This window comes from Calliopsis andreniformis, chromosome 2 (assembly GCF_051401765.1).
Source record: "Calliopsis andreniformis isolate RMS-2024a chromosome 2, iyCalAndr_principal, whole genome shotgun sequence".
Lineage (NCBI taxonomy): Eukaryota > Metazoa > Arthropoda > Insecta > Hymenoptera > Andrenidae > Calliopsis > Calliopsis andreniformis.
Window position 1 is genome coordinate 9265294 of NC_135063.1, and position 20773 is coordinate 9286066.

A 20773-nucleotide genomic window follows, 5' to 3' on the forward strand; every position below is an offset into this window, starting at 1 on the left:
CCCTTTATACATATTCTCTTTTATAGCTTTTATTTCAGTATACATGTATAATAAACATTTCAAAGAAATTTTTATACTTTGTTTTTCATGATCACTCAATTTTTAACGATTCATTCATTTACGTAAATCCTACTATTCATTGAAATTATAATCTAAAAATACATAACAATGTATAATTGAAGAACATCAAAGAACATTTACGAAAGGCATTATCTCTGGGATGGAAATTCCATCGACGTCGTATCATCGTAAATCGTTAAAATTTCAAGATATTAAAAGATTTAAAATTTGTTCAAGGAGTTACGAAAGACAATATTTTTATATATATCTTTCAAGATTAAATGCATTGAGGGAGTATCTTCAGCAAAAAGCAAAAGAAAAATGGGGTAAAATTTCTTACAAAGGTTACCATTTATCTTATTATAGGTTATACTTTTAATAAATGAAATTTCCTTTTAGGAGAACATGAAATAGTTACAATATCAGAACTCTCCGAAAAAAATGAAAGTAATAATTGTATCATAATAGGAACATTGTATAAACATCAAGAATTAAAACCATCTATATTACGTGATCTTAGCAAAGAACTTCAACTAACACCCCAATCACCTAGATCAAATTATGCATCGTTTAAAGATTTATTGTTTTTGGAGGATGAAGTATTACGTATTAAATTGGTCGGAAATCACATGAATATCCAAGATGTAGTTAGTGGCATTACTTGTGCTGTACTTGGACATGAATTGGAAAATGGAACATTCTCTGTAAATATCAATGTTATTTTGTCATAAACATTTTGAATTACCAATTACGTAGTTGTAAGTAAAAATTTTCATGTATTAAATGTACAAATTAATTTTGTGCCTTTAGATGTTTGTTTATTGCTTGTAGGTAATAGACTGGTGCTTTCCAGGATGTTGTCCAAAACTACATGGGCTTCAACCATCAAAAATACAGGGAAAAATTTTAATGATTTCAGGTTTAGATTTAATAAATAATACAAATATTTTAAGTTTAAATCTTTTATTTGAATGGATAAGTGGTATGATTGGTGATACTAAAACACAAAAAGATTTATCAGCTATTACATGTATTATTATAGCAGGTGTGTATTTGACACAGTAGTGTATGCTTAAATTTCAATGGGATTGTTGTACCTAAATTTCACTGGTTCAACCCCATTACTCAGTATCTCAAGGGTCCACTACATCTTGGTTGACTATATTTGATCTTTTATATATTGGTTAGTTGTTGGAACAACTCTAAGGGAATTCAAGTATGCACTACTATACTAATTTACATGAGTAGTAATGGAGATATCTAATAATATTGTTAACATAGGAAACAGTGTAAAAGGATCTGTAGAAGTATACAATCATAAAGGATATTTTGAAACAAAAGCACATGATGAAGTTATATTTAAAGAAGCTGCAACAATAGCACACAAACTTGATGATTTTCTTTATCCCATAGCAAAAAATTGTCCTATAATATTAATGCCAGGTGAATTTGATCCAACTTGTCATTTAATACCTCAACAACCATTTCACCCTTGTATTCTACCTCAGTGCTCCAGGTAATATAATAGAATTATAATATATAATAATAAAATATTCATTACTCTTGTATGATACAGATTTAAAACATTCCATGCTGTCACTAATCCTTGGATCGGCAACATCAATTCTTGTATTATAGCTGGATCCAGTGGTCAGCCCATTTTAGATATTATGAAGGTAGCTGGCCTTGCTGATGTCTCGCCATTAACATGGTTGGAACGTACATTAGACTGGCGACATTATGCACCAACTGCACCAGACACTCTATCAGCGTATCCATATTCCAATGTTGACCCATTTGTCATGATGGAATGTCCATATGTATATTTTGTTGGTAATATGGACAAATATGATACCAAATTAATCACAGGTAAGAATATTTTGAATTACTTTCTATTTCTATAGCATGATAAAAAAAATAATTTCTAAAAAATAAAATATATATTCACAGCAAGCAAAGGACAGACAACGAGATTAATTTGTATTCCAAAGTTTTCTGAAACACAAACAGCTGTGTTGGTTGATTTACATGATTTAAAAACACAGCCTGTTTCTTTTGGTATCAGTTAATCTAGTTACATATTTAATTAATTATGTTTTTAAATTTTAGCAATCATGTTTTAGCATGTTTATTGTTAATCTGATATAGAATAGTTAATTTAGAAAAAAATTACTAATAATCGTTCTATACTAATATCGTTCTGATGGGGGCATATAGTCTTTTCCTAATGACAAAATGTTATGACATTTTAATCTTTTAAGTGGAATTTGTTTGGATGTAGAAATAAAAAAATGTTTGAAATATAACTGCATATTCTCGTTTGTTATTTAATTTATACATATGTGAATGTGTGATAACAATTTATATTCAACAAATAATATATATTATATACCATACATTCAATAAAACATAATATTATCATATGTTTACGCGATTTTTTATATTTCTTTACATAAATAAGTTTATATTTTAGATGCCTATGTGTATCATAGCATAAACGTACTTAATTACTGCATTAACTGTATGTACTTTGATATTTGGAACAATGTACCATGCATTTTATAGTTATAGAATAAATTTGAATAAAATATATACACAATAATACTGCCATTTTTATAGTAATAAAATATTATTTTGTTTTATGAAAATACTGGTATTCTTTGGCACAATAGTTTCTATATAGTATTATTAAATATTACAAAAAAATGACAATAAATGAAATTGAAATTCAACATTAGCAACAGTTTCATTCATTGTTACATTAGTTTTATGTATTTCTACCTAGATGAAGCTTTTAATGCTAAACTTAAATTAAATATGTTGTGGTTTTAATATCAAAATCAAGATAAATAATATGTAATAACTTTCATCATTTCAGAGGCCTAGATAGTTTTTAAAATAATGTACTTTTATGAATAATTAGTCTGATAAGAATTAAAATTTCCTTTCAATGACTTTGAGGAAATTGGAATATTCATATTTAAACAAATATTCACATTACTAGATGACTCTTGAGATTCAGAAACCTCATTTTGTTGCTCTATAGCTTTTTCTTCACTTCTCATTGCACATATCACATCTGTGAGAGCAACTATATAATTCTTTGCTAAAGTTAAGGTTTCAATTTTTGATAACCGCCTCTCTTTGGTAACGTGGGGAATTACTTCACGTAGAGACTACAAAATATTATGATTAATATTTATTCAGAAGTAAAGAAATAAACTTAATAAATATTAAAAATAAATATTAAAAATAATTTTACCTGGAAAGCATCATTCAAACTATGCATTCTCATCCTTTCTCTTTCATTACTTTCCAGTCTTCTAAGAGTTCTTTCTCTTGGTGTTACTCCTCTGGATGGTTTTGATAATTTCAAGCCTGATTTTTGAGTTTTTCTGTTACTTCGTTGTACTGTTTTATTAGCCTCAGATTGTTGTTTAGGCCATTTTCCTTCCCAATTATCCCCGTTCATTACTTTAGATCTCATTCAGTAGTATTCCTTTTACAATTTTAATAATATTAATACTACTATCATTACATCAAATTCTATCATATATTTAATCAGTACTTCTCAATATTTTTATCATAAGTATAATAATTTGATCTTAATAAAGATAGAAATTCAATTACAACAAATACTAATAAAATTTAATAAACATTGTTTCAAGTAATAAATATATAATTTTGTAAATAAAAAATATACTTCGTGTTTTCAAAAAAATACGAGTTAAATTCAAAGACATTATTAATGGGATATGGATATACTTACGAGTTACTAGTACAAAGTTTTAATTTTGATTATTAAGTAAAGAAATAAGGTCTAAATTTAATGGTATATTCGTCTTTTTTTGTTGTTTTTAATGCGCCAATTTTCGTTGCGCTATTTTTCGATGTATTTGTAAGGAAAATATAATAATCGAATCTTATATCGCGCGATACATTTTCGAATATTTAAAGTTCACTGCACGGTACCGCGTGTACTTGTTGAGCCACGTTGGAACAACGACTGACGTCGCGATACCGGGGTGCGGCCGAAACAGCCTTCCACCCCCGGAAACTGTATGATCTACCCTGTGACCTTTTCTCAATTACTTTTTCCACGACATTTCATGTAGCTTTAACTTCAAATAATCTACATAATTCGATTCCACAACAGCAGCATCTTTATCTACAAGAGTTTACATTTTACATCTGATCTCTGTTCAAGTATAATATTGTTAACTGAATCGAAAAAATTGATATTTTTTTTAAATTATAATCTACTGCTTGACATTTTACAAAAATTGTGTAATTAAATTGTTAAAAATACTTTCTATTGCATTTTTTATATGTTTACTTTGAGCAAAGGAAGTGTGTCGTTTAATATAAAAGTGATGTTGAATGATAAACAAAAATTACATTTCTTAAGGCACACCTATTGTGCAACCACTATGCGAAACCTCGTACGTGTGCGCAGCTACAGGTGGGCGTATGACGTAATTCGCCCACGCGGTCTCTTCTGTCTTTCTATTATCATGCTATTCCCGATCAAAGTAGTATGAAATATTTATCGGAGTATATTGTTATCCTATATATTTATCATCTATGACTATTATCTATGATTAACCCTTTCACAGCGGAAGAAAATTATGATGAGCAATCAGAGGAAAATGTATCTTATGCTTTATTTATAAGAAAGGGGTTAAAGAAAACTTTTTTATGTACTTTTTTTTTACTTTTTGTTAAATGGTACATTATTTTCATTAGGGACCATTTTGCTTGAATTTGATTGTAATTAAACTGTGAAAGGGTTGAATTCTAATTTTGCAATATATAAAATGAAATGAAATAAGAAAGCTTTACAGTAACATTAAATTAGATATAAATTAATCTTTATTATTTATGTTCTATATTTACATTTACCACAACATGTCAGTCTGCTTTCCTGACTCAGATTCCTTGTAATTAGGGGTCCATGGTCCAAGACTGGCTGAAGCATAGAAGTCCATAGGATATGGTTTACTACTGTCATAGTTAATCATTTTTAAAGCTACAGCTCCTTCATATGGTGTGAGAAATGGTTTTTCAAAAGCTATACCCCAGTCTATACTTAACCGTGGACATGCAACCTATGAAACAAAAAAAGATATAAATTATTTACAATAAAAAAATAGAAGTTTATGAATACAGGATAACACTACCTGTATAAAGGCATCAATCCCCTTAAAAAGTTTAATTTTATCTGGAAATATCTCTGAGAGTAATATGGTAATATTCTGTTTCCCCAGTGATTTAATTTTATTTTCTAAATTTTTTAAAACAGTAGGATTCCCTTGTCTTCCTAATGTGCCAAGTACTAATCCAAATCTCTCAGCCTCTTTTGCATATTCAATTACCATTAATCTAGTATTTAGCATTTGTTCATGATTATAAAATTCTTCAGTTAATTTCTTTTCATAGGGATCATATCGAAATGCTCGTAATTTTGGATTAGCAATCATTGCTGCTTCTAAATGAAATCGACCATCTCCAACATATACAACTACATCAGAATACTCAATTTGTGGTGCTGTACAACCTAAAATCTATGTAAGAATATAAACTTCTTTAAATACACTGGTTACAACTTAGTTGTCCATAATTTAAATATAATTTCCAAACTGTAATAAAACTGATAAATATAGGTACCTCTCCACGACTTAATGGTTTACTTTGTGGAATAGATACTTCAAAACCATTTTTCTTCATTTCAGTAGCAATTGCTTGTAAAGTACCAGCAAATTGTATAGTACTAACAAGAGCAATTTTTGTTGTACTTGCTAATGTAGCTTGTAAGCATTCAACACAATGTGACATATCAATTTTTATATTAACAAATACATAAAGCACCTTAATGCCAGCTGTTTGATCAATAGGTATCAAACAAGAATGTCCATAATGAATTAAAAAATCTGCATTTAATGCTTTTGCAGTATAATCATCTATACAACATGCTCCTATACATAACAACATATAATATAATGTTATTTTAATCATAATTAAGTTCTATATGAAATAAATAATTTGTTAGCATTTATATATAAGATAACATTACAGTTTCTTACCATAAGTAACATCTCCCATTATAACAGTTTCTGCTTCTGTAAAGTCTTCTATAATGTCAGCTATAGTTGTAGCATACATTAAAAGTCCTTCTGGCATTTGCAACGCAACTCTTTTAGCTTTTGCATCTTTAATTCTCCATACTGATTTATGAATTTCAAAGTTATAATTGGAAGGTAATGCAGCAATAGCTGTGTTTAATAATGGATCATTCAAGATCTCTTCTGGAATTTTATTTATTTTAATTGGAGTTCTAAACACTTTACGACTTTGCTTTGGCTTAGCTATTACAACAGAATTATTACACTCTTCACTCATAACTGTAACTTCTTATAATTCACTAGGTTTCACTATTTTTTTAAATAACACGTGACAATGTTTATTTATTGTACTCCGGATTATAACAATTTTTTAGTCGTAATATATATTTTTTATGTAGAACACACAGCGTTCATATCCTCTAATCATGTCTTTAATTGTATCTATTTTAAATACAAGTTTATATAAGTTAATTTGATTTTATTTAAGTTCTAACAATACGTAAAATAATGTAAAGGTTATGAACCATAACACTTTCGAAATTCAACTTTGGAACATGACAAACGATAGTAATGCCCTCTAATTATATTATGATAGTGTTTTACATATACGCGTTGTATCGAAAAAACATTTTATTACAATGATATAATAAATGTATACACATCTTTGCTGTAGGCTGTAACTCTTACTTAATATTTCTAGAATACAGTTTATAACATTTTAATACCTTTTTCTTCTTAATCTATTACAATTAGACATCTTTTTAATCTGTAATTTTGAAATTAATAATTTATTTAATTGCAATTTAGAAATATTTTACTGTACTATCTGGTATATAATTCTGAACTTATAAGATTAATAAATATAAATAATATACTTTCACTGAATACAGAAATCTGTAAACAGTTTATCTTTAATAGAGGCAATCAAATTCTTGAAAAAGTGCATAAATAACTGTATAATTACATAGAATAAAAGAAAACTGATTAGAATATTAGGTAAGCAAAACAAAATTTTTAGTTATACTATTAATGCTAAAAAAACCAAAAAAAGAGACGTTCACAGGTCCCACCGAGATTTGAACTCGGATCGCTGGATTCAAAGTCCAGAGTGCTAACCATTACACCATGGGACCGTTAGTACTAACCGTTTGTTTTATAAACATAATAAAGCAAACAACAATTTTTACAAACAACCTCTTTATATAGATATATAAAAATAGATATTTCCTTAATTAATTAATATATTACAGTTATTTCAGTAGTTGTACACTGTATTATTCATATTACATTTAGAGTATATTCAACCTAAATCTTTTTTATCATAATATATCATGAAAAGTAAACATATTTTTATACTTTTAGTACATTTATTCGTTTCTATAATTTAATAAATTAAATTTATATAATTGTCGTATGCGTTTATATATGTACGTATACATGTGTAAATACACATAGATTCGAAGCAATTCGATATTCGATCGGTAGTGAGCTTATTACCATATGTTGAATTAGAATCAAATCAACAGGGAATTCCAGTAATAGTGAATAGCATCATCTTGTTGACTCAGTTCATTGAATTTCGGTTACGTAACATCAAATACAAGTTGAAGGAAATGCAAACCGCCTCCTGGACACATTTGACTTCACACAAGTAAATGTGGCAATAGTAGTTTCAAATTTCAAGTTGCTGAATCTGTTTGGTTATTTTAGCGGGATTTTCAAAAGGTGAAAGTTATAATTCGATGATAAACAGATCGTTAATATTTGTTATCAACATTCAATTTTATCGAATAACTTCAAATATTTGTTCAGACATCTTTTTCAAGTAAGTTTTTCAATAATTGATAAAGTTCATTTATTTTTTATGGAAACAGCTATACTTGCAACACTCAGTAATATCTATCAATCTATCAATCTATCAATCTTGAATTACTTATCGCCGAGCTATAGGAGTTAGAACGTAACATACAAGTGTACACATTATTAGTTACGAGAAAACCCTTCGTCATGAATTTATACTTATAGTTGCATAGCCACAAGAAAGGTTACATGTTTATAATTTTAAAGTTCCTCCTAAACAGATCAAATTACAGTTTTGAAGCTCTGTATGAATTGCGAATTTCAAAATATTCAAGAAATGTTGAATCACAATATCATTCATCCTATTCAGTTACCAACATGTAATGAACCTGAATTTCCTATATCTTACAACATTCTAAAATAGTAACAAAAAAATTGAAACTACCTATTCATTCGCTTCTATCTTCGATTACATTCAACAATAAACACTGAGGTTCGCTTTTCAACTCGTTCAGTTAAATCTGTGTGGCGCTAATCAAAATGTCACAAGCTGGAGCGATCTAGTCAGAGTTATAGCATATATATATAATATATATATAATCATATCAGTATGTATTGGAAGTAGAAAGAGAGCAACAAAGAGAATAGAGGGGCAAGAATAGAACTGGGTTTGGCAAGCGTGGTGATTTTACAACTACCTTTTAACCGGACCGTGGCTGATTATATTGTATCCATTTCACGATACGTATCATGCTTGGCCCAGGTGGTTTCCCCAAGAAACGTGTATTTCTGTTTTACATACTTCTGCAACATTTTATCGTTGCCGTGACAGGATCATTCGACAGCATTGCACAGGACCGAAGCTAGTTTCCAATAAAGTGCACATATCGAAAATATGAGATTACGAAAAGTCGTGATATGTATGTCGTAAAAGTGGAACGTACTACGATCCAGTAAACCTTTCTAAGCCTTTTACAAACGCATGATCCGAAAGATCCTAAACTTTTAAGAATGACTTAAATGAATTGCGATCATCGTTAGAGCTTCGATGCGCGATGTTGGATATAATATTATGCTGGATATGTTGGCTGTTTTGGGCGGGTCTACCGACTCTTACAGCTTATCCTGTGTCTTCTTCAATACGAACAGGTATACTAATTGTGTTATAAATATGCCACTTGATGTATCTGATAACGAGCAAGAGGTTATTTCACTTTCACTAGATTTTCCATACATCACTGCTTCATCGAAATGGGAACGATACTGGATACAATATATGATTGGTCTTCTAAGCGTGACTGCTACAGCATTTACTTTAGTCGGATGTTTATGTTGCAGAAGACCTAGACGACCTAAAGGATTTCAGGTAATTTTTGCATTGTTTGCAATGTTATGTGTAACAAATGAAACATTCATTATGGTCACATATTGTCTAAACAATGATTTATACATTTCTAATTATAGGATAAAGCAGAAAAGTGCAAACAGGTAACTTTGATGCTACAAACCATTTCGAGCTAAATATTTTTGCAGAATTTTGTTAGAAGATAAAGATTTTAGAAAGATTGACCTTTTCTATTGAAATATAACAAACAAGACAAAAGCATGAGTGAGAATACGAAGGAAACTTTGAAGCAAAAATTTATATAATACATTTTCATTTTCTTTAATGTTTCATTGACACAATATTCTTATGGAAAAGGTCATATTTTAGTAGACATTTATTATTTTTATATATTCATGTTAAAGATTAGCTTATTTATATTTTATTTTATAATTCAATAAAAGTAGTAAGCACATAAAGAATATTTTCTTATTAAATGTCTTGGCTTAGTTGCATGTATATTGTTTACACATAGTAAAAAAACATTATCATGTTCTGAGAGTAAAAATTCGTTTTTTCTATACTGGTTGTCCTACAGTTTCTTGTTCAAACTTTACCACTGTGTTCTATAGATAAAAATACGACCATAGAACACATTAACAAAGTTTGAACAGAAAACTCTAGAACATCCTTTATATAATATTTAGCATTTAATAACATATGGCACCATTTAATACTGAATGTATTTTAATTTTTAACTTCTCATTTCTTCCAATATTTGTAAAATAATGTGGAGAATATTACCATAGTTTTATGTTTTAGGAATTCAAAGATGGAAATATTAGTCAAGAATCAGCATTTGAACATTCTACTGAAGGCTTAGAGTTAGACGTTCCACGTATATTAACTATTGCAGACAGAGTGCAATTTGAACCTTTGCCTGTTGAACATATTATATCTGGATCTAAAACTTCTGGAAAACCTAAACCATTACCGTTATCGGCATCATATTATGAAGGACGTAATTCAGACTCTACTACTCTCCCAGAGCCTTGCAAGGAATGGTTTGATGCACAGGAATTACATGTACCTAGAGAAAAATTAAAGTATTTGAGAGAAATTGGTCATGGTTGGTTTGGAAAAGTGATAGAAGGTCGAGCAGAGTTAGAAGGATGCAAAAGGACTTCCAAAAACGCTGCGGTTATTGTAAGAATTCTTACAGAGGAGGCTACTACAAAGGAAAAAGCCTGGTTTCTCGGCGAAATTACACCATATTTAAAACTACAACATCAAAATATTTTGACTTTACTTGGTTGTTGTCTAGAAACTGATCCATATCTGTTGCTTTTCGAATCATGTCCAGTAGGTGATCTTAAAGGATTTTTGCTATCAAATCGAGATAAAAAGTCTCAAGAAGCACTTAGTAAAGAAAATATTCCAATACGAATGGCACTGGATATTGCAGCTGGTTTAAAACATATGCATGATCATGGATTTGTACACACAGATTTATCTGCTAGGAACTGTTTAGTGGCATCAGATCTATCTGCAAAATTAGGAGATTATGGAATTGCTGTAGAAAAGTATCCTGAAGATTATTATGTAGTTGGAGATCGAGCATTGCCTATTAGGTGGTCAGCACCAGAAAGTGTAGAATATACTGACACAACTATTGAAACAAGAGAAATTACGTCTCAAGCAAATATGTGGAGTTATGCTATCCTTCTTTGGGAAATTGTTACATGGGGAAACAGACCATACAATGATAAAAGTGACGAGCAAGTCATTCAAATGCTGTTATCTTTAAAAACTGATTTCTCGACAAATAGCATACAAATACTGCAAGCCTACTTAGAAACATGCCCGTCAAACATATTACAAGCTATTCACTTATGTTTAAATTTGAATCCACAGAAGAGACCAAACTTGGACGAAGTAAAGCAATTCCTTTTAAATGAACATACAGAATATTTAGATTTTGAACAGAGATGGGAAAGTTTACAAATCAATACTACTAAACATCTTCGAAGCGCTAGTTTACAAGATCTTCGAGGTAGCATTGATTCAGATTATTGGACAACTATTGTAGATGATACGCCACGGCAATCGTCATTTCGTCTTGGACCAGGCGAATTAGTAAGAAATGTACCAAACGTTAAAAATAATATTTTGGTTCAACACGAGTCTGGTTCTGAAACTGAAGAGGAAAGTTGGAAAGGACGAATTAAACAAGGAGTTTACACTGAAAAAGTCAAACAAAAGTCTAAATCTGTTACTGATCTAATGGTGCTTGTACATATCGATCTCGATTCTGATGCGGAATTATCAATGGGAGCTCAAACAACAGACAAATATGGGAAGAAAAAATTATCTACCACTGGCAGTGAGAGTGATCTTAGACATAGTAATCAAACTGATGAATTTGATGAAACTCTGAGAAAATTAAGAGATCCTTTACCAAATAATACTTCTAATAAGATCAAAATGTTAGATAATTCAGAACGGCCAAAATTACTGACATTAACTATGGATCAAGGGCAGACACCAATTTTAAGATTATCTTTAGACGATAAAGAACCTATTGTAGAAACTGATACTGCACTTACTGCACATACAAGCACAGAAATTCGTAACGATAAACATGTATTGAGACTTGTATCAAAAGGAGATCCTAATCTTCCTCTTCTTCGCTATGTACCTGATGATACATCTTTCGAAATGTTGAAAGAGAACGACGAGTCTCGATATAATGACGTATTATCTCAACAAGAAAGCACTGACAATACTTGCTTTTCTAACAATTTTTCTGTTAATTTTGAGATAGACGAAAACAACTTAGTCGATGTTGTACGCTGGAATCATGCATTGGATTCTGCTTTAGAAGAAAAGGTACCTGGCTTTTTAGATGAAGGTGAATTTAACGAATATATGGAATCTTCGCCTAAACAAAGTACTAGCACACCAGAATTAGTTGTAACTGCTGTATCTACGCCAGATACGCCCCAATCTCGTACAAGATATTCTGCGTATAATGCAGATGATGAATTTTCTAACGGAGAAGATACAGACCTAGAAAGAAGATGCTTACCAAATGAAGAAGAGGAAGAACGAAAACAGTTATCTACTCCTGATGATGAGCAAAGTTCCGATTCTGGTTTCAGAGATAAAGAATCTTGCGAGGAAGAAGAGAATGGTTGCACTACATTGGCACCTTCATCTTCTACCAATAATTCTGCTACCCTTGTTCCAGCGTCTACCGAAGAGCAACAGTTGCAAGTCTTATTTGAACTAGACACAATCCTCGATGCCGAATATAATGCGACATTACATAAATCTGAAAAAAATACAGAAAACGCATCTTCAATTAATTGTACAGATAACAAAGTACTTTACATAAATGAAGAGGAATCTGATTCTATCCAGACTATTGATACTGTAGTTGAAACAGAAAATAATGAAAGTTATGTTCGAGATGTCGATTTAACAGAGAATGATACTATGAAATCAGTATCAGAAGATGAGAAAGAAACGCAAACGAATATAATTGAAAATGACGAAAAAATTGAATCAAAAGTAGCGAATGATAAAAGTCCTTCTCCACAAAATGACTTAATAGAGAACGATTTGCTAGTGGATACGGTATGTATTAATGAACACCAAGGTCCAGAACAGTGTTTAGAAGAAGAAAAGCAAATTGAAAATGAAGAACAAGATCAAAATGAAAATGAAAATGAACAACGAGATCAAAATGAAAATGAAAATGAAATTCATAGTCAGTACAAGGATGGAAATGAAACTGAGGATGAGGATACTTCTACCATGAGTTTACGTAGTGATAATTCTTATGTATCATTTGGTATGGATGAAGAATTCGTAACAGCAATTCGAAATGAGCTTAGAGAAAAGTTACCTTGTGCTCAAATGTCTGTTGTGGAGCCTTTGGAAACTCATGATGATGATGATAATCCTTCCGTGTCTAGCGATATTGACAATAAGCAATGGGATGATGATGATAGTGAAGAATCATCAAATCAAGGTAGTGGAGGAGTGGGTATTTCGATAAGGTACCTTTTTTATCTTTAATATATTTAATACGATTTAATTCTTTGTTTAAGAAGTTCTATTAAAAATATATTTATTATACACAGGTATAATGTATACAGTACTCCGCTGAGCCCAATTCAGGAAGAACGAGAAAGTACTCTCACTTCTGAGTCTTTAATGTCGAATTCAAGAGATGTATCGATTGCTTCAAAGGAGTCTGTTGTATCTGATGACGTGTTATTAGTTGATACTCGAACAAACAAAATGATCTTGTTGGAAGGCTTAGGTGAAAGGTTGCAGGACGATGATCATGATACAACTAATGGAGATCTTTCTGAAGACGAAAATTTAGATTACAATTGCTCAGTAGTTCGTTCTCGAGATGATAAATCGCATATTATGATTGCAACTGGTGGAGCACCTTTACCAAGTCCTGAAGAAGAATCTAAATGGCAACAAATACCTTCGTCATTTCCTTTACCACTACCTTTACCATTAGAAGATGATCTAATGTCGACGAGTTTTGCAACAGAACACGGGTGGGGCAGTCAGGATGAGGATGAAGAAGAAGAAGAAGATGAGGAAGATGAAGAAGATGAAGATAACAGCTCTAGCTCTGGAGAATTTGTTTGGAAGGTATATATATTATATATACAATATAAAATAAATATGTTCTTTTTTTTTTTTTTTAATAATTTTATATTATAGAGATACAATGAGCCTCATATTGAGCAAGTCCAAATTCGAAGTACTTTAAGTAATACTGAAGAAGCAATAGTAGATGCCGAAGGTAGAATGGATGCAGAAGAGGAAGAAGAAGAGGAAGAAGAGGAAGAAGAGGTAGAAGAGGTAGAGGAGGAGGAAGAAGAAGAATTTACTCCATCAGCTTGGAATGCGACACTAGCACCTCATCGTTCTGCGTTGAGATCTCCAGATAAAACATTAAAATCTGGCGTAAGTTTTAATATCACTTTATTTTCACTCTTTTTTCTTAAACGTAGAATAAATATTTTTAACTTTTTGCTTTTGATTATGCTGCTAGGATGAATCGGTAGGTGTATTTGTTTATTTATAGGACGTTTTATAGAGTTTTATAATCTCCTTCTCACGAATGTTTCTATTCCAGATTTAATTTGAGGTATTTAGCAAATGTACTTTTTACATATTAGAATATATGTTAAATATAGATGTAGCTTAATCATTTTTATCGGATCGGCAATGTGCGATTTGTCCAGGATCAAAAGAAGCGTGTTTGGTTCAAGAAGCAACGCTATCACTGCGTATACGAATATCCAAAGGAAACATTAGCTACCGAGACTCAAGGAGAAACAACTACTGCCTGGGAACCAACATCGTATGCTGGTAAAATTTACAGAAATTTAATTTGTACAATAACAAAATTAAAAATTAATCATGACTTCAAGTATTTTAATATTCCATTCAGTTAATTCCCTACCGTAAGAATGAAATTTATGCACAAGAGAATGACTTACAAATGCATATTTATCTATAAAATATTTAACTTTCTTTTTGTCTTTAGATTGGGAGGAAATGATAAACGAACCGCGATTAGATTTATACCCCCTAGACTATGATGATGCCAGCCATACTGGTATGTTTTGTTACTAAATTTCAATTTGTTTTTTCCTATGATATTGTATTTACAATTATTACAATATGTTGTATCGAATAATTTAATTATAGTTCGTTTCTGTTACAGGAAATGAAGAGTTTTTTGTAAGCAGTTCAAATCGTCCATTTCAATTTCAAACTAGCGACAGTAAATACGTAAGTCAATTCTTTCCTGGTGCTTCTACATCGACAAACGAAGAACACGACGAAGTAGATGGTGATCCACAAGCAACGCAACAAAACAGAATAGATTTGTTAAATCATTATGACCATGGCCAACATCAATTAGGAGAGCTAAGACACACTAGAGATCGTTTAAAGTTAAATTTATCTACGAATGGTACACCTTTTATTTCCACCAAACAAACGAAAGAGAATGATTTTGAAGAGTCGGACGATAAAGGAGAGCAGTCAGAATCCACGGAGAGAATAGATATTACACAGGACCAATCAATTCTATCGAACTCCTTGCCAACGGTGCCTCCTGAAGATATTGGAGAAAATAGAAGTCTTGATCCAACTTTATCGAAAAGTGCCCAATGTGATAGTCAGGAGAAAATGAAACTAACTGACAAGTGTAGTGTTTTAAATAATGACTAACGTATTATACAAAAGGCCGATAGTAAAATTATAAGAAGGATAATTTAGCTAAAGTCCGTCCGAAATAATTTCGTTGCAGAAATATAGCAACTGTTCATTGAGATCGCTGTGGAAAGTTGAATCTCAAATTACTGTACATAAGATGTAGCAAATTTTTATTGTGGCTGAGATTTAATCGATTGTCTATAGTATTATATCAAAGCATACACGTTTTTTTGTTAATATAGAGACACATTAATATAAGTAGAGCTTAATATTTACATAATTTTTTACACGATTAGCTTCATGGCGATAAAGCAACACGTATTCTGTCGCCAATTGAATCGAATAGCAGACAATCGGTTTGTGAAAGCTACATCAACAATATTGAGTTATTTCGTTTCGTGTGTAAATATGTACGCCATTCGGTACATAATCGTTATCGGAGTAGTGCCTGTATAAGTTAATATTACAACTATCATTAATGATTCATAATAATTATTCATATTGACTTTTGATTATTGTTACCGTCAAATATGATATTTTTTTGTATCATAAAACTATAGTAGTAAGGAACAGCTCTCTAAAAAGTATTATAGTCAAAAAAAGGACGGTACTGTGACCGAGTGTCAGCTTTTAGCAAAAAGAAGTTTTATATTCATTTTTTAATGGATGTGTATTGTATTAACTATTATTGTTATTAGGACTGTGATCAGCACATACGTGCATTTTTATTTTGGCTAATTCGGCAAACTAGGGTACCAAAGTGTCACAGGAAACAACAGAAAAAAGTTTCATTGGAAATATGCTATCGTCGAATTTTACTTTTCACTATCTTTAAATAATGTTACTTAATATGACCTCTTTAAACGTTTAATATTATAATAATTGTTGAAGATAGAACAACACTCGGTAAACATTTCATGAAATAACAGTACACAAAATTGTGAATGTAGTATTAAATACTGAATTCATGAAACACGAATATTCACTTGAGTACATACTGTAAAATGAAAGATAAATATCAATAATACGTTAACAATTACTAATCATTAATATTATGTAATCTTCACGAAAAAAAATCTTTCAGAATCTCAATCTTACTACAGCAAAAGTAAGTTTCATAACATAACAAAATAGATTAGAATAATAAGAACTATTGAAAAATTAAATAATAACTTGATATATTTGATATTTGCAACAACACATAATTTCATTAACATATGTGAAATTCATAATAATTTATATTCTATGCCCACTATTAATAGCACAGCAACCATTATGCGACTTTTACTACTATCACGATTATTACTATTATTGTTATTATTATTGATATTGCTAATTCTGTGCTCATTATAATACGTAGGGTATTGATAGAGAACAATTAATATATTGTTATACAGAACAGAAATTCATTTGGTCCAAATATGTATTCCATTGTTATTTCCTATACCGTGTAATCATTTCTTCACTATTAATTTCATGTATCTACATGAAAGATATTACGCTTTAATCCACATATTTTATTTCATTTTAATTAATGTTTGTTCCTTTCTTTTGGTAAAAACGACTGAATCAAATTCGTTGTCTTATTAAAAGAAAATTAAAATTAAAGTAAATAATTTATTTAAAAGAAATATATAAATAAATATTATTACAAGTTTTACTTACAATAATTATTTCCATAAAATATTTATTTATACATATAACGTCATGTTGTCTTACGTTAAGAAGTTATATATGACGTTGCCGATTACGCCACAAAATAATGAGTCCCTGATGATCTGCAGATGCGAGAAGCGATTCATCATAATTAAAGCATAAAGCAAGCGTTGGTGCTGCATGCCCATGAAGACGATTGATTTTTGCCGCTTTACCCTCCCTCGCTGAATCTAGAAGATGAATCGTTCCATCCTCTGATCCCGTAGCTATTAAACAAGCTTCCATTTGCGGACAAAAAGTAGATCTTACAAAATACTGCCTATAAAAGGATAATCGAACTATACGTTATTTACAATTTTAATTAAATTAGTTTATATTCGTAATAATAATGTTTAGATTATAAATTACCTATGTTTTATCGGATATTTCGTCCAAAGTGATAAGGAGCCTTGGTTATCAACAATGTGGTACAATAACACAACATTACAAGCACTGCTCACTAGAAGTGCTGGCCATGGAGCATCTTTTGAAAACCATGAACGCCAAGAAAGACTAGTTATCATGCCACCAGTTTCTTGTACTCTTCGTAATTTTGTTAATCGTCCTGTTCCTGGTTCTAATTGAAATGACATAATACTTCCTCTATCAGTCCCAGCCCATATTATGGAACCACCACTACCTTCACAAGTTAGTGATAAGATCTATAACAAAATGCAATGTTGCAAAGTTTTTATTTTATATAATTTAAGCATAAATATATGTGTTATTATTGAAATTAAAGAAGACTAACTTTTCCTCCAATTTTGCATGAACCACCACGAGGGTATATGCCAGTAGATATATTTAAAATCTGCACAAGACCTTGAGAATTACCAGCAACAACTAAATTATTATTAATAGGTATAAATCCACAGCACAGAACTTCTGCTCTTTGCTGATCATTAACTGTTCGTAAACAATCTGGGCTAGTATCTGTGGCAACATTCCAAAGACGTATAGTGCCATCCAAAGAAGATGAAACTATAAGATCATTACTGATACTCCAATCTAATGCAGTAACACCTTTCTTGTGACCTTTCAATAAAGCTATAACTTTTGGAGGTGTACTAATAGCTTCACATATTGACAATAATCCATCCAATGATGCACAACATAACTTTGATCTATCATTGTTAGCAAATTTTAACATCATCACAGGTGCTTTATGCTGATCAAAAACATGATCCATTCCATCAAAAGCAAAGTTCTCTGCTATTGTTTTTCGTTGTGCACTATGAAGCTTTGTCTTAATTTCTGATTTTTCTTCTTCAGTTGTTTGACTGCCAAGGCTATTTTGTTCCAAACTTTCCCCATATCGCAAAAATAATAATTTTGATCTTAATTTTAAGTAATTCTCACAAATCTTTAGATCCTTACAAGATTTTTCTTTCAATAACTGATTTCTACGTCGAATATAAAGCAACCCTGTAATATAATATTATTTTTAAATTTCAGTAGCATTTTATAATGACTTATAAAATAAACATACAAACCTAAAGTAGGTAATTTATTTACACGTTGTGTATTGTATTTAGCGTCAAGAGCAAATACTTGTTGATGCCACATAGTAACCATTTTACATAACAGATAATATTAACAATATTGAATTATGATTGTAATACAGGTAAATGTTATTCATTAAAATTAAAGATTATATACACATTGACACTTAACCTACTAAATAACCTTTCAGTTGCAAGAAAGTGATATCACTATTAAGAACGAAAATTTAAGAAATTTGCTGATTCTTTGATTTTGAACTTTTCCCTTGTTCTTGTACTATTTATGTTTTTGCACGAAGAACACATTGTGTCAACTTCTTTTTTATTTCTTCCATCAATGTTACGTGCTTCTTTTTACGTCAATAAATTTAAAAATCAATAATGTTTTCGCTTTTCACATTTTGACAATTTACGCAAATGAAATTATCAAAGATGTTGTTATACACTGTTATTAGGAACTTAATATTAATTTACTACTTTCGATAGATTACAAAATACGTACACCACATGCTACATATGTCAGGTATTGTCAGCTATGCACTTTTAAAGGCAACTAACAACTATAATACACTCTTCTACTTAATTTTATGTATAAATAAAATTGCTAATGCAGGAATATCCTGTATATAACGATTAAAAAATGTTGATTATATAAAATATCTGGTTTTTATGCTTCTTTTTGTATATGTATAAGAAAAAATGATTTATTATTGTGTAGGACATTGTAGATTCTATCAATTTAAGTTTTCAGTCATTGTTAAGAATACAAATAAATTTAGTATATAATTTATATAATACACACGTGATATTAAACATGCAACTTTTATTAAGTTTTACTATTAGTTTTGATGTAAATAGTAATTTCGAATTATTGAATTTACATAAATATCGTATATTAATAATATGATAAAAAAATATTAACGATCATTGTTTAATTTATATATTTAAAAATAACTTTTCTATTGTATATTGTAACGTTCATTCTTAATCAATTTATTTTCCAATAATTAGCAAATTTATTTTCCTTCTATTCCTGTTACATATTTTCGACTGAAAAAAATGAATAACATTTAAAGTTAAAATTGTACAAATACGTTTGTCTGAATGTCATAAGATTTGTTTAATACATACATTTATTTTTCGATATTCATATTTATACACAAGTAGTAGCTATTATTTTTTTTTTTTTTTTAATAATCATATAGTAGCATAATGCATTTTAATGTAATTGTAATGGCATAATGCATTTTGCATTTTTGTTTTGTAGGTTACTATTTGGCAAAAATACAAAAATTATCAATGTGTAATAGTTATGTATTCTGAGAACAAACTCCTCGACTTTAATTTCTCTTCTAGAATATTTTGCATTCCTTATTTTAATTTCCCATTATACATCACACTTAATGTTCTTTCCACTAAGCTCATTCGAGCATAATACGAGTAGGAAATATTCTAAAACGTATATTAACATAAAACAAGACAGTATGTATATATTTCTATTTGTTCTCGCACGAGCATATTCATTTAAGTGTACTCTTCTAATGCACAAGGATGTCCTTTGAGTGTCTCAAAATGTCTTGTATAAACTCGCTGATTTATTTAAGATATCAATGTGATTAATATAAATCTTACAAATATACTTCCGATTTTTTAACGATTTTTAACGAACATTATAAATTAAAACCTTAGCTTCTTGACTACAATTTTACTCCTGGAAATAATATATCTAACAACTATAGCAAGCATATCTTTAACATTTATTAAAAAATGTAAATTGCTGAACGTTAATTGAATGAAATACATATTTATCATTAATGAGTTCAGTTTATAAAAAATCGTGTAGAGATCGTGTTTTTTTAGCTTTCAACTAAATTTGTTTGTTCTTTTTAAATTCCTATATCGCGATGTACATATCATACAGCTGACAACCATTAAGAATCGTACGTATATTTGTAGTTTCCTCTTTATATGGAACAATATATCAAAATCGTCATTTAATTAAGTATTAC

The 20773-nt window shown here is 30.0% G+C and overlaps 5 protein-coding genes and 1 non-coding gene across 9 annotated transcripts; 2 read left to right on the top strand and 4 right to left on the bottom strand.

Moving 5' to 3' along the window:
• The first annotated feature begins 102 nt into the window (after positions 1–102).
• Positions 103–2314, top strand: LOC143187785 (DNA polymerase delta subunit 2). The gene is made up of 6 exons (XM_076391997.1): positions 103–386; positions 460–764; positions 892–1105; positions 1342–1576; positions 1637–1929; positions 2011–2314. The coding sequence occupies exons 1-6, from the start codon at positions 221–223 to the stop codon at positions 2127–2129; spliced, it is 1332 nt and encodes a 443-aa protein (XP_076248112.1). The 5' UTR covers positions 103–220; the 3' UTR covers positions 2130–2314.
• A 391-nt stretch (positions 2315–2705) lies between these two features.
• Positions 2706–4326, bottom strand: LOC143188042 (uncharacterized). The gene is made up of 3 exons (XM_076392072.1): positions 3830–4326; positions 3323–3559; positions 2706–3236 (listed from the first exon to the last, which is right to left on the bottom strand). The coding sequence occupies exons 2-3, from the start codon at positions 3545–3547 to the stop codon at positions 2970–2972; spliced, it is 492 nt and encodes a 163-aa protein (XP_076248187.1). The 5' UTR covers positions 3548–3559; positions 3830–4326; the 3' UTR covers positions 2706–2969.
• A 492-nt stretch (positions 4327–4818) lies between these two features.
• On the bottom strand, positions 4819–6989 carry Dph1 (diphthamide biosynthesis 1). 2 transcript variants are annotated; one of them, XM_076392071.1, is made up of 5 exons: positions 6908–6989; positions 6144–6365; positions 5728–6035; positions 5241–5624; positions 4819–5168 (listed from the first exon to the last, which is right to left on the bottom strand). In XM_076392071.1, exons 2-5 carry the CDS (start codon positions 6238–6240, stop codon positions 4959–4961), a joined length of 999 nt encoding a protein of 332 aa, XP_076248186.1. In that variant the 5' UTR covers positions 6241–6365; positions 6908–6989; the 3' UTR covers positions 4819–4958. The 2 variants fall into 2 exon arrangements, with proteins under 2 accessions (XP_076248186.1, XP_076248185.1); XM_076392070.1 differs by lacking the exon at positions 6908–6989 and having other exon boundaries at positions 6144–6676.
• Positions 6990–7243: 254 nt separating this feature from the next.
• Positions 7244–7315, bottom strand: Trnaq-uug (transfer RNA glutamine (anticodon UUG)). Its single transcript has one exon. It is a non-coding gene; the product is annotated as a tRNA-Gln (tRNA).
• Positions 7316–8656: 1341 nt separating this feature from the next.
• LOC143185119 (uncharacterized) lies at positions 8657–16613 on the top strand. Of its 3 annotated transcripts, XM_076387856.1 has the most exons (9): positions 8657–9131; positions 9206–9348; positions 9447–9470; positions 10129–13370; positions 13455–13986; positions 14059–14304; positions 14586–14712; positions 14891–14962; positions 15071–16613. In XM_076387856.1, the coding sequence occupies exons 1-9, from the start codon at positions 9038–9040 to the stop codon at positions 15580–15582; spliced, it is 4992 nt and encodes a 1663-aa protein (XP_076243971.1). In that variant the 5' UTR covers positions 8657–9037; the 3' UTR covers positions 15583–16613. The 3 variants fall into 3 exon arrangements, with proteins under 3 accessions (XP_076243971.1, XP_076243986.1, XP_076243978.1); XM_076387871.1 differs by lacking the exons at positions 14891–14962; positions 15071–16613 and having other exon boundaries at positions 14538–14678; XM_076387863.1 differs by lacking the exons at positions 14586–14712; positions 14891–14962; positions 15071–16613 and adding an exon at positions 14393–14519.
• A 551-nt stretch (positions 16614–17164) lies between these two features.
• LOC143185143 (WD repeat-containing protein 13) lies at positions 17165–19313 on the bottom strand. Its single transcript, XM_076387882.1, has 4 exons — positions 18756–19313; positions 18014–18687; positions 17632–17924; positions 17165–17542 (listed from the first exon to the last, which is right to left on the bottom strand). The coding sequence occupies exons 1-4, from the start codon at positions 18835–18837 to the stop codon at positions 17296–17298; spliced, it is 1296 nt and encodes a 431-aa protein (XP_076243997.1). The 5' UTR covers positions 18838–19313; the 3' UTR covers positions 17165–17295.
• Positions 19314–20773: the final 1460 nt, after the last annotated feature.

What these genes read in the sequence shown, in the direction of transcription:
- Dph1 (XM_076392070.1), bottom strand. Translation starts at nt 6,459, where the DNA reads ATGAGTGAAGAGTGTAATAATTCTGTTGTAATAGCTAAGCCAAAGCAA. An exon ending in AACCATTAAGTCGTGGAGAG is followed by an intron (nt 5,625 to 5,727) that starts GTACCTATATTT and finishes ATTCTTACATAG; the next exon opens with ATTTTAGGTTGTACAGCACC. An exon ending in GGATTGATGCCTTTATACAG is followed by an intron (nt 5,169 to 5,240) that starts GTAGTGTTATCC and finishes TTTGTTTCATAG; the next exon opens with GTTGCATGTCCACGGTTAAG.
- LOC143185119 (XM_076387856.1), top strand. Translation starts at nt 9,038, where the DNA reads ATGTTGGATATAATATTATGCTGGATATGTTGGCTGTTTTGGGCGGGT. An exon ending in GTCTTCTTCAATACGAACAG is followed by an intron (nt 9,132 to 9,205) that starts GTATACTAATTG and finishes CACTTTCACTAG; the next exon opens with ATTTTCCATACATCACTGCT. An exon ending in ATAAAACATTAAAATCTGGC is followed by an intron (nt 14,305 to 14,585) that starts GTAAGTTTTAAT and finishes CGATTTGTCCAG; the next exon opens with GATCAAAAGAAGCGTGTTTG.
- LOC143187785 (XM_076391997.1), top strand. Translation starts at nt 221, where the DNA reads ATGGAAATTCCATCGACGTCGTATCATCGTAAATCGTTAAAATTTCAA. An exon ending in AAAAGCAAAAGAAAAATGGG is followed by an intron (nt 387 to 459) that starts GTAAAATTTCTT and finishes ATTTCCTTTTAG; the next exon opens with GAGAACATGAAATAGTTACA. An exon ending in TGATACCAAATTAATCACAG is followed by an intron (nt 1,930 to 2,010) that starts GTAAGAATATTT and finishes ATATATTCACAG; the next exon opens with CAAGCAAAGGACAGACAACG.
- LOC143185143 (XM_076387882.1), bottom strand. Translation starts at nt 18,837, where the DNA reads ATGGTTACTATGTGGCATCAACAAGTATTTGCTCTTGACGCTAAATAC. An exon ending in AAATAAATTACCTACTTTAG is followed by an intron (nt 18,688 to 18,755) that starts GTTTGTATGTTT and finishes ATTATATTACAG; the next exon opens with GGTTGCTTTATATTCGACGT. An exon ending in AAATATCCGATAAAACATAG is followed by an intron (nt 17,543 to 17,631) that starts GTAATTTATAAT and finishes ATCCTTTTATAG; the next exon opens with GCAGTATTTTGTAAGATCTA.
- LOC143188042 (XM_076392072.1), bottom strand. Translation starts at nt 3,547, where the DNA reads ATGAGATCTAAAGTAATGAACGGGGATAATTGGGAAGGAAAATGGCCT. An exon ending in GTTTGAATGATGCTTTCCAG is followed by an intron (nt 3,237 to 3,322) that starts GTAAAATTATTT and finishes AATATTTTGTAG; the next exon opens with TCTCTACGTGAAGTAATTCC.